Below are 13,821 nucleotides of genomic sequence, written 5' to 3'. Positions count from 1 at the left end.
ACACTCGCGTATATGTTGACATTCTGACATTTCTCTAAGCTCCTGGTTATAAACTGGACATACTGTTAATCATTATCTGTTCAGATGTTGAAACTTCTGTGATCAATTAGGGGGGAAACTGGGATAAGAATGCAAACGCTGAGCACAAGAACAACGACAAGCCAAAATCAGCCAGTAACTAAACCAATAGCGAACTAGCTTGACAAAAATATTCAGAAGAACGAAACTCCTGTGATTTCCTGAAACTAGACCAGGTAGGTGAATCTCCAGATTTCACAAGAGGTTCTCCTCACCTCCTGTTACTCATTCACTGTCGGGAGGTGTGTGTCCAGGCCGTGTCCCGGCACTGACGCGCTCATTTCTTCCTTTCTGTGACTAAACCCTCTGTTCCGCCAACACCGGTGTACAGCACGCTACCACTGAGATCAAGCTTGAGATCTACGCTGATTAACAGACAGAACGGACTAAGATGAACTTACAGCTGGTTGATCTGGTTGTGTGAAGCCACTGCGTTGTCCCTGAAGTAAGGCATGATTTTAGCGGCGCAGCGCGAGCACACGGCAGCCGCAGCAGAGCTCTCCGGTACAGGACGGTTTCCTCTCGGGGTCATGGCCGCTCGCTCTCTCTCTCTCTCTCTCTCTCTCTCACACACAAACACAGACGGGATATCCTCCTCACAGCTTCACTCTTGCACTGACATGACAGTCTCCACACAAGGCAAAGAAAAGTAGATAGGCGGTACAGCGCGCGCTCCGGGAGATACAAGTCTAGACTACATGAACCTCTGAGCATTCAAAGCTGATTAACGAGTATTAAAAGTGAGCCACGATAAAATATGTCGAAGAGGTAAAACCGCAGGGAAAAGTTATTTCCCAAGGCACTAAAGAAGTTTAAATTGAATAAACTTGTTTAAAACTAAGCGTATTTCCAGAGGTGATGAGAATAAACTCAGCGTGCTGGAGCGGTCTGAAACTCTTCAGAAGAGTCAGGAGTCTGAAGAGGAGGAGTGGGCGGAGTCTGAGGAGGAGGCGGGTTTGTGACATGTGCGCGAGGCGGGGCCCCATCTGAGGTCTCGTATACAAGCGACATTTCAGTAACGACCAAGTCGCTAAACATACATAGTGCTTTCTAATCTCAAACTACAAGTGCACATATCAAATGGCTGCTATCTATGGACAAGCGAGTAAGGCTATAAATAGTTTTAAAGCATCCCTCTCCACTGCCTCTAATTTATTGTGAACAAAAATAAATGAATAAATTAATAAATACAATTTTAAAAATCAGTTGTTTTTTCACTGCAGAGATGTGTTACTGGGATTTGGCAATACTCCTCAGTACACACTGAGAAAACAATGGTTTCATTCAAGTTTCATTAATCTTCAGCGTCAATGATTCTCTACTTGGAGCAGTTTGGTCAGTAAAAGAAAATGGCGGTGTTGTAATGTATCTTTAGTGAACGGATGCGAGACCAATCAGACAGGGTTTACAGGAAAATGCATGGAAATACTCGTGTCTTATTGGCTGACAGATCTCAATTCTGTCAAACACTAGCTCACACAGTCAGAGTGAGGGAAAAATGGATGTACAGGGTTTTTTTTTAACCAGTAAATGAGTTGAATCTGAAACACTAACATCTTCTCATGCTGAGCAGGAAAACAAGATGTGTCAATGTCTATAAGAGTTCCAAGTTACATGAACAAGATTTGAGCAGAGCATAAAGACAGCTAAATTACTCCACATGGCACAGTAGCAGCTAAACCCATACAATGATAGGTTAGTTGTGCCTCCCTTTGGCTAGTGACACCAAACTAGCCTAGCCATGTGTTAGATAGCCAAAAGGTTTTATATTTTATTGGTCTGGTAGTCCTGCAAACCGTGAGAACTCCTGAGGCATGTTTTATGATAAATCCAACTTTTTGTCCAATTTTCACATTTTTAAGCAATTAGCCCTCACATGCAAGAAGAAATAATTGCATGGAAACAGTCTGTTTAGGAGCACATTTTAAAAAGTTTTTTTTTTATTGGAGAAGAATTTGGGCTCAGCCCCAGATGATTAATAGCTAACGCACCTGTTCGGTTTCCCTTTCACAAGTGATAACTTTTGAATTCAAATGTATTGTCAGTAGATTTAAGCCAGAACACCTTTTGTAATATTTTAGTTATGCTTAGGCAATGGTATACTTTCTGAACAGGAGTTAAAAGGAGGGCAGGGTGGTAGAGAGAGACAATGAATCCTGGATACAGGTACATACTGCCAGTACATGATGTACACTCCTGGGCAATAAATGAATAAATAGGCCAAGCCAAAAATGGCAAAAATGTTTAGCTTTTAATGGTCGTAACAACAAATTACCGGTCAGAAAATTAGCAAGAATGAAACAACGCACTCCTGAGAACTCATGTGCCACCATTTGCTCATTTACTTTTTTGGAGTGAACTGTTTGGGGAAAAGCTAGAAACATGGAAATTCACTTATATAGTCTTCTTGTATGCAAAAGTAAAATCACGATTATAATGATTAATGTAGAATTCAAACCAAGATGTGTCTGGGTGTACAAAATTCAAATAAAGTATATATAAAAATCTTTTAATAATCATTTTAATAAAAAGCTGTCCACATGTTAAACCACAAAACATAAACATTTAACTCTGTGAGGGACAAAATCTACCACTGGTCTACATCACCAGCACAATTTCACAAGGCCAACTGTTATTCATGCAACGCCGCTTTCATAGAAACTATTACCTGCAGACCAAGTTTGGCAGGTAGGCGAGATCAGCTGTCTGTATGGAAGTAGATACTTCGTAAACAGGTCAAAATAATAAAAAATAATCAATCAATTAATCTGTTTTAAAGTTAGCTGAAAATAATAGCAAATGCTAATAAAACTAAGATGGAAAAAGAGAAGAGTTGTATCTTGGTTAGGCTAAGATAAACCAATTTACAACATGACCACTAGTTTATGTAACTAAAAACCATTTGAACTGAATTGATGTTTATGCCTGCTCAGCTTTTCTTTAATTGCAAAGCATGATTCCACACCTATGCTTTTTGTAGTTAAAACAGCCTTTCATAATTGCAACCAGCCTCATTTGACACTTAATCCCCTAACATTTATCTCCCTACTGTCAACTCTGTAACAGTAGCTGTTACTAATAATATCTGAGGGGAAGGCCCAAGATGATCTCCTGCTTAATAATGAGCAGACATCTTAATTAATTTATTTCCCAGATGGGTTGAGAAATGTAGTTAACAATCAGTCAGGGCTGAAGAAGAATGAGCATCTCAGAGCTTCCAAGCAAGGGAGGCTTTATACAACGAACCACTGGTCCAAAGCTGTTATGGCGCTACCACACCAGGTCGGCTACCAGCTATCTGCTGAGCATCGCCTCACACATAGTTTTTTTTGGAATTTGTCCTACACTATTATTTGGCAATAAACAGACACTGACAAGCACTGAGTGGTTTGAAGATGCTGTTATGAGAGAGTTCTTTAATCGGCTGTTCAGACTAGCAAATCAGTGCAGGAGTATTTCATTTCAAAGCAGATTGTTTACACCAGATTCCTGATGGTGTAAAAATAGTGTTAGATAGGCTAGTTGGGATGGTTGCATCCAAAACCACATCCTACAACACTAAACAGTATGGCAAAATAATACACCATTATACATACTGGTGAGTGGCAAAGTATATTGATATGCTATTTAATGTAATAATAGGCATTTTTCTGTAACACTGAGTTTATTGATTGGTTGATTAAAGAATACAGATTACTGTCCTCTCCAAGCAGCCATGTCATTCATCAGATGTCATCTTTTCACTGGAGGTGATCCTCTTTTGTCTCAAGTTGGCTCGGAGCTTGGTCACTCTTGCATCGACCAGTGTAGAGCAGCACAGTATACCAAATAACAAGCACTACAACCACGTGATAGCAGGCAGCTACAATCTTCCATCACAACCAGGAGGTGTAAACATACCCAGGACAAGGTGCTCCATTCCTCAGAGGTCTTTTACACAAGACCTGCTGATACACTGGCCAGTTCTCACACAAAGCAACACATGGGTTGTGTAAGTCTGTTTGTGTTTATATCAGATATTTTCCAGTAAGACCTTTCTCTTCCTTGGATTCATAATCCGGGCAATGCTGTGGTCATATGATGTTTACAGAATCTCTGATCCATGTTGTGCAACGACTTTGCGATAGCATGCAAGGCCAGCAAAAGGTCATGCGTGTTTCCTAGATTCTGGATACGCCCCAAAATCCCCCCAACGCATGGCCATCCTGCTCTGAGGGGCCAGCTGTTTCCTAAACTTGGAGCAGGAAATGTGTTGTCTACTTTAAAGAGCTCCGTAGAAAAAAAGTAATGCATACAACCATAGTGTCACAATGTTAGAAGAGCTAATCATGTCAGTCATTTGAAAAGATCTATACAAAATAGATATTTCTTATATAGACACCTATGAAAGCATCACGATAAATACAAAGAGAGACTAGCGCTAGGGCGGACATGAATGCTCAGTACTAGGTTTGATAATGTGAGCCTGTGAGAAGCACCTGCCAGGTGTAAGAACTGGGTGAAACGAAAAACTCAGGCATGAACTAGCTTGCACTCTCGGTCATGCCCAGCCCCAAGAGAACGAGTAGCTTAACCTGACTCTCACCTTCATGCCTCCAGGTTTCCCTTTGTTTTGCCTCCGGTTAACGCCGTGAAATAACTGTGACGTCAGCACTAAAAGGATCTATACACAGATCCTGAAGAACTTGCTCAGCTACACATAGTAAATGTAGGCTGCATGTAAATTGAAAACAGCTCCATTTCCATTTCCATTTGACCTCATTGTTTTTAAACCCTGTCTCAATTTCTCTTCCAGTTCGATCGATCACTACTTCTCATTTTCTTCAGCCTGGAATGATGAGAGCGCGCTCAACAATGAGTTTTTTTTTTTTAATGACCACAGTAGACAAACTGTAATAAGAATCTCGTCTTTTTCCAGGTTATCAAGCCAGTTTGTGTTTTCATTTTTAAGGCATAAAGAGGTCAAAAATATAAACAAGGGTAAATGCAATTTTATTTTATGCCCATATCAATCCCTGTCCTTCTTCTTGTTTTAGAGTCTCTTTCTGAATGCCTCAGTAAGCAAGTCAATATTCAGCTCATAGTTACTTTGAAATTCCACTTTATGAAGCAAAACACTGTTATGGTGACTTATTATCTGAATCCCTTTATTCACAAGGTATACAAATCAATGGTGTGGAGGAGTATTTGAATATATGGTTAATCATTTTAAAAACTAGCCTTTTAATATGGAAGTCTTCATTTGGGTATTTATTATGTCCTACACGCACATGGAGTCGGTGAGAAAACTTGACAAACAAAAGCCATATCTGATCATATTTTGGTGAGAACAGCACTGGTGTGATGTGTAAGGTAGAGATGTGTATCGGGATGTGGGCAGGAGCGGGCGGTCAGATCACTCGTGGGAAGGAAGAAAGATAATACAACCAGTACAACTCCATTAAAACTGTTAAGCATTAATGCACGCAAAACAGCTACCTCTGGCTTTTAAATGAATCCCAGTTTACATCTGAAGCAACAATGCATTCGTGATGCACCCCAACTGTTCTGCCTTTCATTTCAAATCAACTGCTGCTCTCACACAGAGCATTCATTTCTGCGTTTTGAATCCTCGGCTTCATATTCATAATATGCCAATGTGCACGATCACTGTGATCACAAAGTTTGCTAATCAAATGGGATTTTGACTCCTGCATCCTGGGGCAGTTATAACTTTCAATAAATTTGTATTTTAACCAGTGTCATAGTGTACATTGTTACAGGCTGAGATATTGAGCTGTTCAATATGTCAGTATTTCAATGGCTGCATCTATCCGTTAGTTTGGCTTCAAAATATTCTTCCATATAATGGCCTAAATACTCGAATGGATAAGAAAACCTAAGCGTACACAATTATTTCATAAAAGAAAAACAGCCGTGGATTAGAAGTAATATGAAAGGCTCTTCTCTGGAATATCACACCATTAAGTGTACACAATGAGCTACAATCATACCTTTCCAAACTTGTTTACAGATTGAATAAGAAACAAAAATGAGCTATGAAGCACAACAAAATGCTTTAGGAGTAAAGTTTAATTGCAGATACAAATGATACTTGATTGTGCTGCAAATTAAAGAAAGAAACATTTTTCCTTCCCTCTCCTAACGGTTAACTGATTATCTGGTCATTCTTCTCTTATGGATATTTGAATATTAAATTTAAGCAGAAGGCACATTACTACAAAGTAAACAGCCATTTAGCTTGTGTTGATCCACTTTAACGAACACATGAAATAAACATGGATGCTCTGATTTATTAGAGTATAAATATTGGATGGATGTTGTCCTGAAATGCAGGATCAATGTCAGATTGATTTGATTTCCTATCCAATTTTTCCTGACACGTTTCTCTATTTAAGTAAGGTATCATCATATAACTCATGTCTTCCTTTTGTTGAGCACCAGGTGTTTTTTTCTGAGCATCATGTAACCAGGTGCTACTTCTCTACTGTACACAGATTTGTCATTGATGAAAAGAGTTGGGTTTGCTGGCAAGCTTTTGATCAGTTTGAAAGCTGAGTCGATGGAAATGCACTGATTGGTGTAATGTGAGTAAAAGAAGTGAGAGCACATCCCTGTGGTACCTCAGTGCTGATGGAGAGAAAGTTAAATAGATGTCGATAGATATAAATGCCTCCTGTCCACCAGGACGTCACCAATGAAATAGAGGGATATGCTCAGCTGAGACAGTGTGATGTGGACCCATTTTGGGACAACAGAGGATCCTGAACTGTGCAGAGACAGAGGGGACACTCAGGTTTATTCCGGAAACAGTAGCATGTTATAAACATGTTGGGCATAAACATCAGGCAGCAAAACTAAAAGCCTTTCATGGCCACTCATGTTAGGGCCACGGACTATTCTGCTTTTCTTGCAGATGAGGATTTAATGCATTGCCAATACTGTGTGTATGGCTATGGCATGGTTTAAATCGATGAAGCGGAGTAATGCCACAGCTCTTCTTGTGTTCTAGCTTTTCTGGCTAGCCAATTATGAGGAGTGGTGGTTGATAATGGGCCTTGTTACAGTCAGAAACTTCAGCAATTGCTTCATGAATAGAGGTGAGAGTGCAATTGGTGCAAAGAGGGGTTAAGCCTTTTTGTCTTTTAAGGCTGTTTTAAGCTGGTAAGCAACTTTGGGGGATGGTGTGTTTTGTGGTCCTTTTTGTGATCCTGTGTTGTGTTTTAATTAACTCAAATTTAGGGGTGGGGGGATATGACGGTTTGTATAATGCACCATGACACTTTCTTGAAAGAATGTGCATTGATTTAAGAATAAATTCTCAACAACTTTTCAACACTTTTGGGTTTTATGAGACTGGTTGTTAAAAAAACAAAACAACAAAAAAACAACAAAAAAACCCTTAACAAAACCTTTGCAATTTGCAAGACGTGTTATGCCAAGATTAAATGCTTTGGAAACAAAACCAACAGGAGGAGTAAAACTGTCGTAACATTTATTGCTAAGGATTTAAGCCCTTAAACAGTTGTTCATGGATGTCCATGGATGCCACAGACTCCCATGTACCTGTGACTGCTTATTATATTAGTCATGACTGGCAGCTTCAGTCGCATTATTTCTATTGTTGAGGAGAAAAGAATCCACGTGTTGAAAATAGTAATTGAGATGCAGTGAGAATCTTTTTAGAACTGAATTGCAACCTGAATCGTGAGGCAAGCAAAGATTTCCACCCCCACTCTGCAGAGGAGTTAGAAAAGCTAAAGCTATAATAATAATAATAATAATAATAATAATAAATTATTATTTATTATTATTATTTTTTTTTTTTACTGGGCTTTCATTAGCCTTATCGCTTTATATTACTACTGTTTGGCAGCACCATACTCCTCTCTGTTCCGCTCTGTGTGAGCCGGTTGTTTGGTTAGATAGGTAGGTAATTGTGTTCACAGGTGGAGATATATGAGCAGACAATGTCAGGTTAAAAGTCCACTGAGCTGCAGGCAGAAAGCAGTGATTCACTGTCAGTTTGAATCTACACTGCTTCAAGTGTTTGTTGTTTAATTGTAAAACTGGCTGGCTTGCTTCTATTTTGCTGTTGTCTGTATGTGGGCAGCATATGGTTTGTTAAATGGCCCATGTTGCCAATAAGAACATAAGGAAGGAAATAGCATTGCCATTTAATGGTGCAACAAAAGTGATCTGAAATGTTCTTCTGTCCCAGGCACCTGATCTGTTGGCATTTTAAATGTTCACATTTAAAATCACAGGAATTGATAGGGACCCATTATTATGAGTGTAGCGCCAGGATGTTTGGTCTCAATGTCTGATACCTGATCTGCCAGGATAAGCTGAACATCACGTGTACTGTACTTCAGGGAGAATAACCACACTTGAGAAAATAAGAGAAAACTCGCTGCCAACACAACTATAGTGTAAAGCCAAACTTGCCAAGGAGTAGGCTTGTTGAACGTAAACAACATTCCATCACTAATTTAAAAGCTTTCTCTTTAGAAGCCTTCAACAACTGCCACGTCATTCCTTCATAAGTAACTCATTAAAATAGATGAAATAATAAGAGAGCTGTCTGCAGTACACAAATCCTCTTTCTTTTTTCTGCATTGAGATTTTGCAGTGCTTTCCACTGGCTACAGGACTTCTATGAGGACAGCACACAAAAATTCAGGTATCAAACCAGCAGGCATGACTGCTCTAATAATCCCAACCACAATTTTCACACACACCCATTTCACATGCAACTACAGCATGTGTGCACACAGACATTGTATCATGTACAGTTTGATCTCTTGTTAGTTTTGGCTAGCTTTTATATAGGCTAATCAGAGGGGAGTTGAGTTGATGCATGGGGGCTAGATGTCCAGAACAAGGAGGCAAATAAGACTACAAAGATTCTCGGATAGAACCGAATAATAAGGAAATATCAACCTCATGACAGAATTACCTAATACTTCATGTAATTGAGTCCACATGTGCAGATGTAGTATAAAGCCAAGTTATGGGGCTCACTGTATGAGCTGACGGGAGAGTTCACGTTCTGTGTTGGATATTACCGCACAAAAACCTTACGTCCTGTAAGCCCTTCCCGAACCTTCCCACCTCTTGGCAAGCAGGCCTGGTAGCACTGCGTAACAAATCTCCAATAGTGACCAGCCAGTCAGGCCGGTCATGAATAAAATTACAACATTTGCCAAACACTTTCAAGAAATTGAAGCAGAAAATATCCTCCTTGGTTGACTTTTTGCAGCTAATTGAAACAGGACCATCTACTGACTAATTCTGCATCCCTAGAACCATAGAGTTCTATCTTTAAAGAAATGATAAAAATTCCAGAATTGAACTTTTCACCCTACAGATGTACGTATAAAAAAAAAGATTTACATGTCAAAACATAATACTGTAGCTGTACCTGTTAGAACAATAAAGGGAACATTAGGAAGGCCATGTTTGACGTCTACATTGACGTACTATGGTCTCATAAACACAAACAGCTCACTGGAATCAGATATTTCATAAAAATGCAAATTAAGCCATATTTATCCACATTCATAACAGTCACTGGTTACAGTGTTATGTAACAACTGAACTTAGATAGAGTCAGAAAAGAGTTTATATAGATCTGACCCTCTTAGACAGACACTGGTTTTGAGCTCAATATATGTTTTAAATACTCGTTTAACATGCTCTATTTATAATTCTTGGTACTTTGGGGGTATACTTATTTTATTAAATATACTTCATGATTTTAGATTTTTTTTTTTAGACTCGAAACCAAATCGAAACAAAGTTTATTATTATTACCACCGAGTCCATTGTCTAAGAGCTGTACTCCACTATGCCAACATCAAACCCCCACAATTTAAAAGCACTACTTAGTGGTGTATGATGCCTCCAACAACAGTTTCTCTGGTTAGACTATAAGGAGAACGTTATCAAGAAATGGTTACGATTAAACAAGATGAAATGCATAATGACCTTAAACACCTCATTATTGATGAATAGAATTAAATAGAAATAATTAAATAGAATAAATGTGAATTTGTTACTATATCATTTTATGGAGATCTATTAGTAATATCATGGGCAAATGTTTGGAGTGGATTCATGAGACTGTGTAGTCATCAAAAACCACACAAGCACATTTAGTACATTTTAGGACAATAGCTGCTCATCTCCGCAAGCAATTGTTGCATATACACAAGGCATTTGGAAAAGTGCACCATCCACCCATTGCATTGCACTTGTGTGCCACAGAGAACCGTGCCTTTGTTGTCTGTGCATTTTTCAGGTTAGTTCAATTAAATCCTCCAACTACAGAACTGGAACTAGAGTATACTGTATGTAGGTAGTATCAATGAAGCCATGATGAACCAGCTATAGTCTCAGCTTACAGTGATTCGATGATCAAAAGACACCTCACTGTGGCTACTGAAAGTACTGCACTTGCACAGAGGAAGGATCACTTAGGCTATTCTGAATAAAACATGAGTACAAATTATAAGATGCGAGAATTCACCGACACAAAGATCTTTAAAGTGAAGGTAAAGGTATGGCACTTAAGCAGCTTGTATGCTGATGTAACAGCCTTTAACCTGTACAAGTTACCTTCAATGCTGGACTACAGATCACAGTACAGAGAGGAGCATAATACAGCTTCCTGAGTAATCCACGTGTTTATAATAAAATTAAGGCTGTTACATTTATTTTCATGTTAACCACAGCCTGCTCACAAAATGTTTTAGTTCTGAACTTCATGTAAGAAAGATTAGAGTAATCGGAAAAACCGATACCAAACACCCAAAGAATAACTTCAATGACTGGCACCTCTGGCTAACTAGGTATTTGAATATCTGTGAACATCCATATATTCCAGTCCTCAAATAATTTGCATGCCCATCAATAATCACCGCCTGACGATGGTTAGAAAACTATTGGACAAAGGCATTAGACAAGGGTATGGGTAATTCTGTATTTGGATTTAAAACAGTACTTTGCTGTAACATGCTATCCAGAAGAAAAGTGCCATTGGTGTTTGTTTTGGCACAGCAGGAAAGGGGATTGAAAAAACATGGCCTTACCTCCTGGGATGAGAATGCCGGTCATCCTCTCCACTACCAGCCTCCTGTAAATAGAGAATGTAAAAAAGTAAGAACACACACCAAGATTCAACATGTTCACACATTCAACCCATACATACATATTTTTTGTATATTTTGTCACATTTAAAAAATCTTTTAAATTAACCCTGATCAATCTTCCACCATCCTCCCAGTCCTCCTGTTTGGATTAATTCAGGCCTATGGGAAACTCTGAAGTCACTGGAATAGGTGGCAATTAGTAACTGACCATTAATATATTTTCTGGTAATAAGCTCCCTTTCCCTGTCTCTCTCCCATCATCCAATCCTGTTTAGCTTCACAGACAGTACCACTGAAAGCTACTTATTCCCATAAGTGCACTCCTATATCTGGACTTCTTCATCTCTTTACTGCACTTTGTACCTATACCCAACCAACCACAGCCAGGGATAGTTCAAATGAACCTCTTTAGACAGTGTAATACAGCACAAAATCAAGCAGCCACAGACTTATCCTCCCTCCTACCCCCCCACACTGACAGTAATCCACAGTCTGCTCTGATAATCCTAACACTCCTAGTGCTTTCTCTCAGCGATTACTCTGCCAATCCTGCAGTGTGACACGTACAAGACACAAAGGCACCGCACAGACTTCTGAAAAGGTGGAAAAACTTTGTGTTTCCATCAGCTACTGTGTGAATACTCTGAAAAAGAAATAGCATCAATAAATCATCAAATTATTGATAATATTATCATATCAATATATTATCCAAACACACCTAGTCACGGAATTCACACTCACTATATCACCATCCACCCATTTTCCATAACACTTATCTTACACAGGGACGTGGGCGAGCCTGGAGAACTCGGGGAACAAGGCAGGGGACACCCTGGACGAGGTGCCAACCCATCACAGGGGACAATCGCACACACGCTCACACACACATATTCACACACTATGTATATTTTAGAAATTCCAATCAGCCTAGAAGGCATGTCTTTGGACTGGAGGAGGAAACTGGAGTACCCAGAGGAAACCCCCGAAGCATGGGGAGAACATGCAAAGTCTGCACATGCAGGGAAGAGGCGGGATTCGAACCCTCAACCCCGGTGCTAACCACCAAGTCACTGTGCATTGGAATTTTGAATTTCAGCTTACGTTGACTTATTATTTAAATTATTCATTTGATCTGATGTTTTATTTATTTATATTCTACTTCACTTACTGAATTTGTGCAAATTCTCTGTACAAACTTCTTGAATATTCTCTTGCTAATCCCAGCTCACTCAGACCTAACCTAATGTTTTCTTCATGATTTCCCTTTTGAGCTCATTTTTTTTGTTTATTTTTTTTGAACCACAATGGTTCACCAAGTTCCTTCTTTAATAAGAAGTTGAGGCATCTCACAAGAGCATCACATGGAGTCACATGATGGGCAACTTCATTTTACCTGTTGGACTGAAGCTCGTTTTTGGAGTCTGCCTAACACACACACACACACACACACACACACACACACACACACACACACACATCACCTCAGATCTTCTGCTCCATCACACCCAGGAAGCCTTTGTACATGAACTGATGAATTAATTCATGTGTTCTGGGAGCAGGGAAAGCATTCACATATGCAATTACTATACATGACATCAACCCCCTCATCACAATAACACTACTGTTCAAGATAATCAATCTAGTTGATTAGCGAGATCAGCTCTTTACACTGAATCCAGCATGACGACAGATCTCCAGGATTAGTGATCACCACCGTGATATAATGCAAGCTGACATGTGGGTTCCAGCATACAGAACATTTTTCAGCAATGTTCCCTCATATCACAGTTACCCCATTCTTACAGTAAAAGTAAAATCAAATTCATCTAATCTTCTATTAATTTTTTTTTTTTTTTTAACCATACTATTTACCGGTCTGATACTGAGTTTCAGTATTGACACAATATTTACCTGAAACCATGGACTGGTATAAGATTAGAAATTATATTTTCCAATCCAAGTCACTTGTTTTATGCTTAATACATTTTATATTTATATTTATTCATTTAGCAGACGCCTTTATCCAAAGTGACTAACAAATGAGGAAATACAAGCAAAGCGATATATTAAGCAGAGAACAATACAAGTAGTGCTATAATGCAAGATTTATAATTGAGTTCTAGAGAAGCAAAGAGGTGTAAGAGCCAGAGTAAGTAAAAAATAATAATAATAATAATAATAATAATAATTTAATAATGTGGGTTTGGCATTTTAGGGGTTCGTTAAGTGCTCATGGAAGAGGTGGATCCTTAGCTGTTTTTTGAAGATAGTGACAGATTCTGCGGTCCAGATTGAAGTTGGAAGTTCATTCCACCACTGAGGGACAGTTAGTTTGTAGGATCTGGAAAGGGACCTTGAGCCAAGCTGAGTAGGCACTATTAAGCATTGGTCGTCGACCGAACGCAGTGAACGTAAACCTCAAGGACAGTGTTGAGGTAGGGCGGTGCTGTTCCAGACAAGGTCTTGGACGTGAGCATCAAGGCCTTGAATTTGATACAGGTGCCTACAGAAAGGCAGTGGAGGGAGATGAAGAGAGGTGTGACACGGGTTCTTTTACTCTGGTTGAAAACATTCTGTTACCATCACACCT

General features: G+C 39.2%; 1 protein-coding gene across 4 annotated transcripts in view; it reads right to left on the bottom strand.

Annotated features, from left to right (window-relative positions):
• Window positions 1-13,821, bottom strand: part of ssh2a (slingshot protein phosphatase 2a) — a 28,356-nt gene that overhangs the window by 13,668 nt on the left and 867 nt on the right. For 2 of the 4 annotated variants that reach the window (XM_017491006.3, XM_017491007.3), the window contains one exon: window positions 11,172-11,215. In XM_017491006.3, the coding sequence (XP_017346495.1) occupies window positions 11,172-11,215 (44 nt within the window). Of the gene's footprint in view, window positions 1-479; window positions 997-11,171; window positions 11,216-11,798; window positions 11,875-13,821 lie in introns of those variants that run through there. The other 2 variants (XM_047161196.2, XM_017491005.3) reach the window with 2 other exon arrangements.

Source organism: Ictalurus punctatus, chromosome 17 (assembly GCF_001660625.3).
Source record: "Ictalurus punctatus breed USDA103 chromosome 17, Coco_2.0, whole genome shotgun sequence".
NCBI lineage: Eukaryota > Metazoa > Chordata > Actinopteri > Siluriformes > Ictaluridae > Ictalurus > Ictalurus punctatus.
Note: the sequence above shows the minus strand (reverse complement) of the source record. Positions and strands in the feature narration are given on the sequence as shown.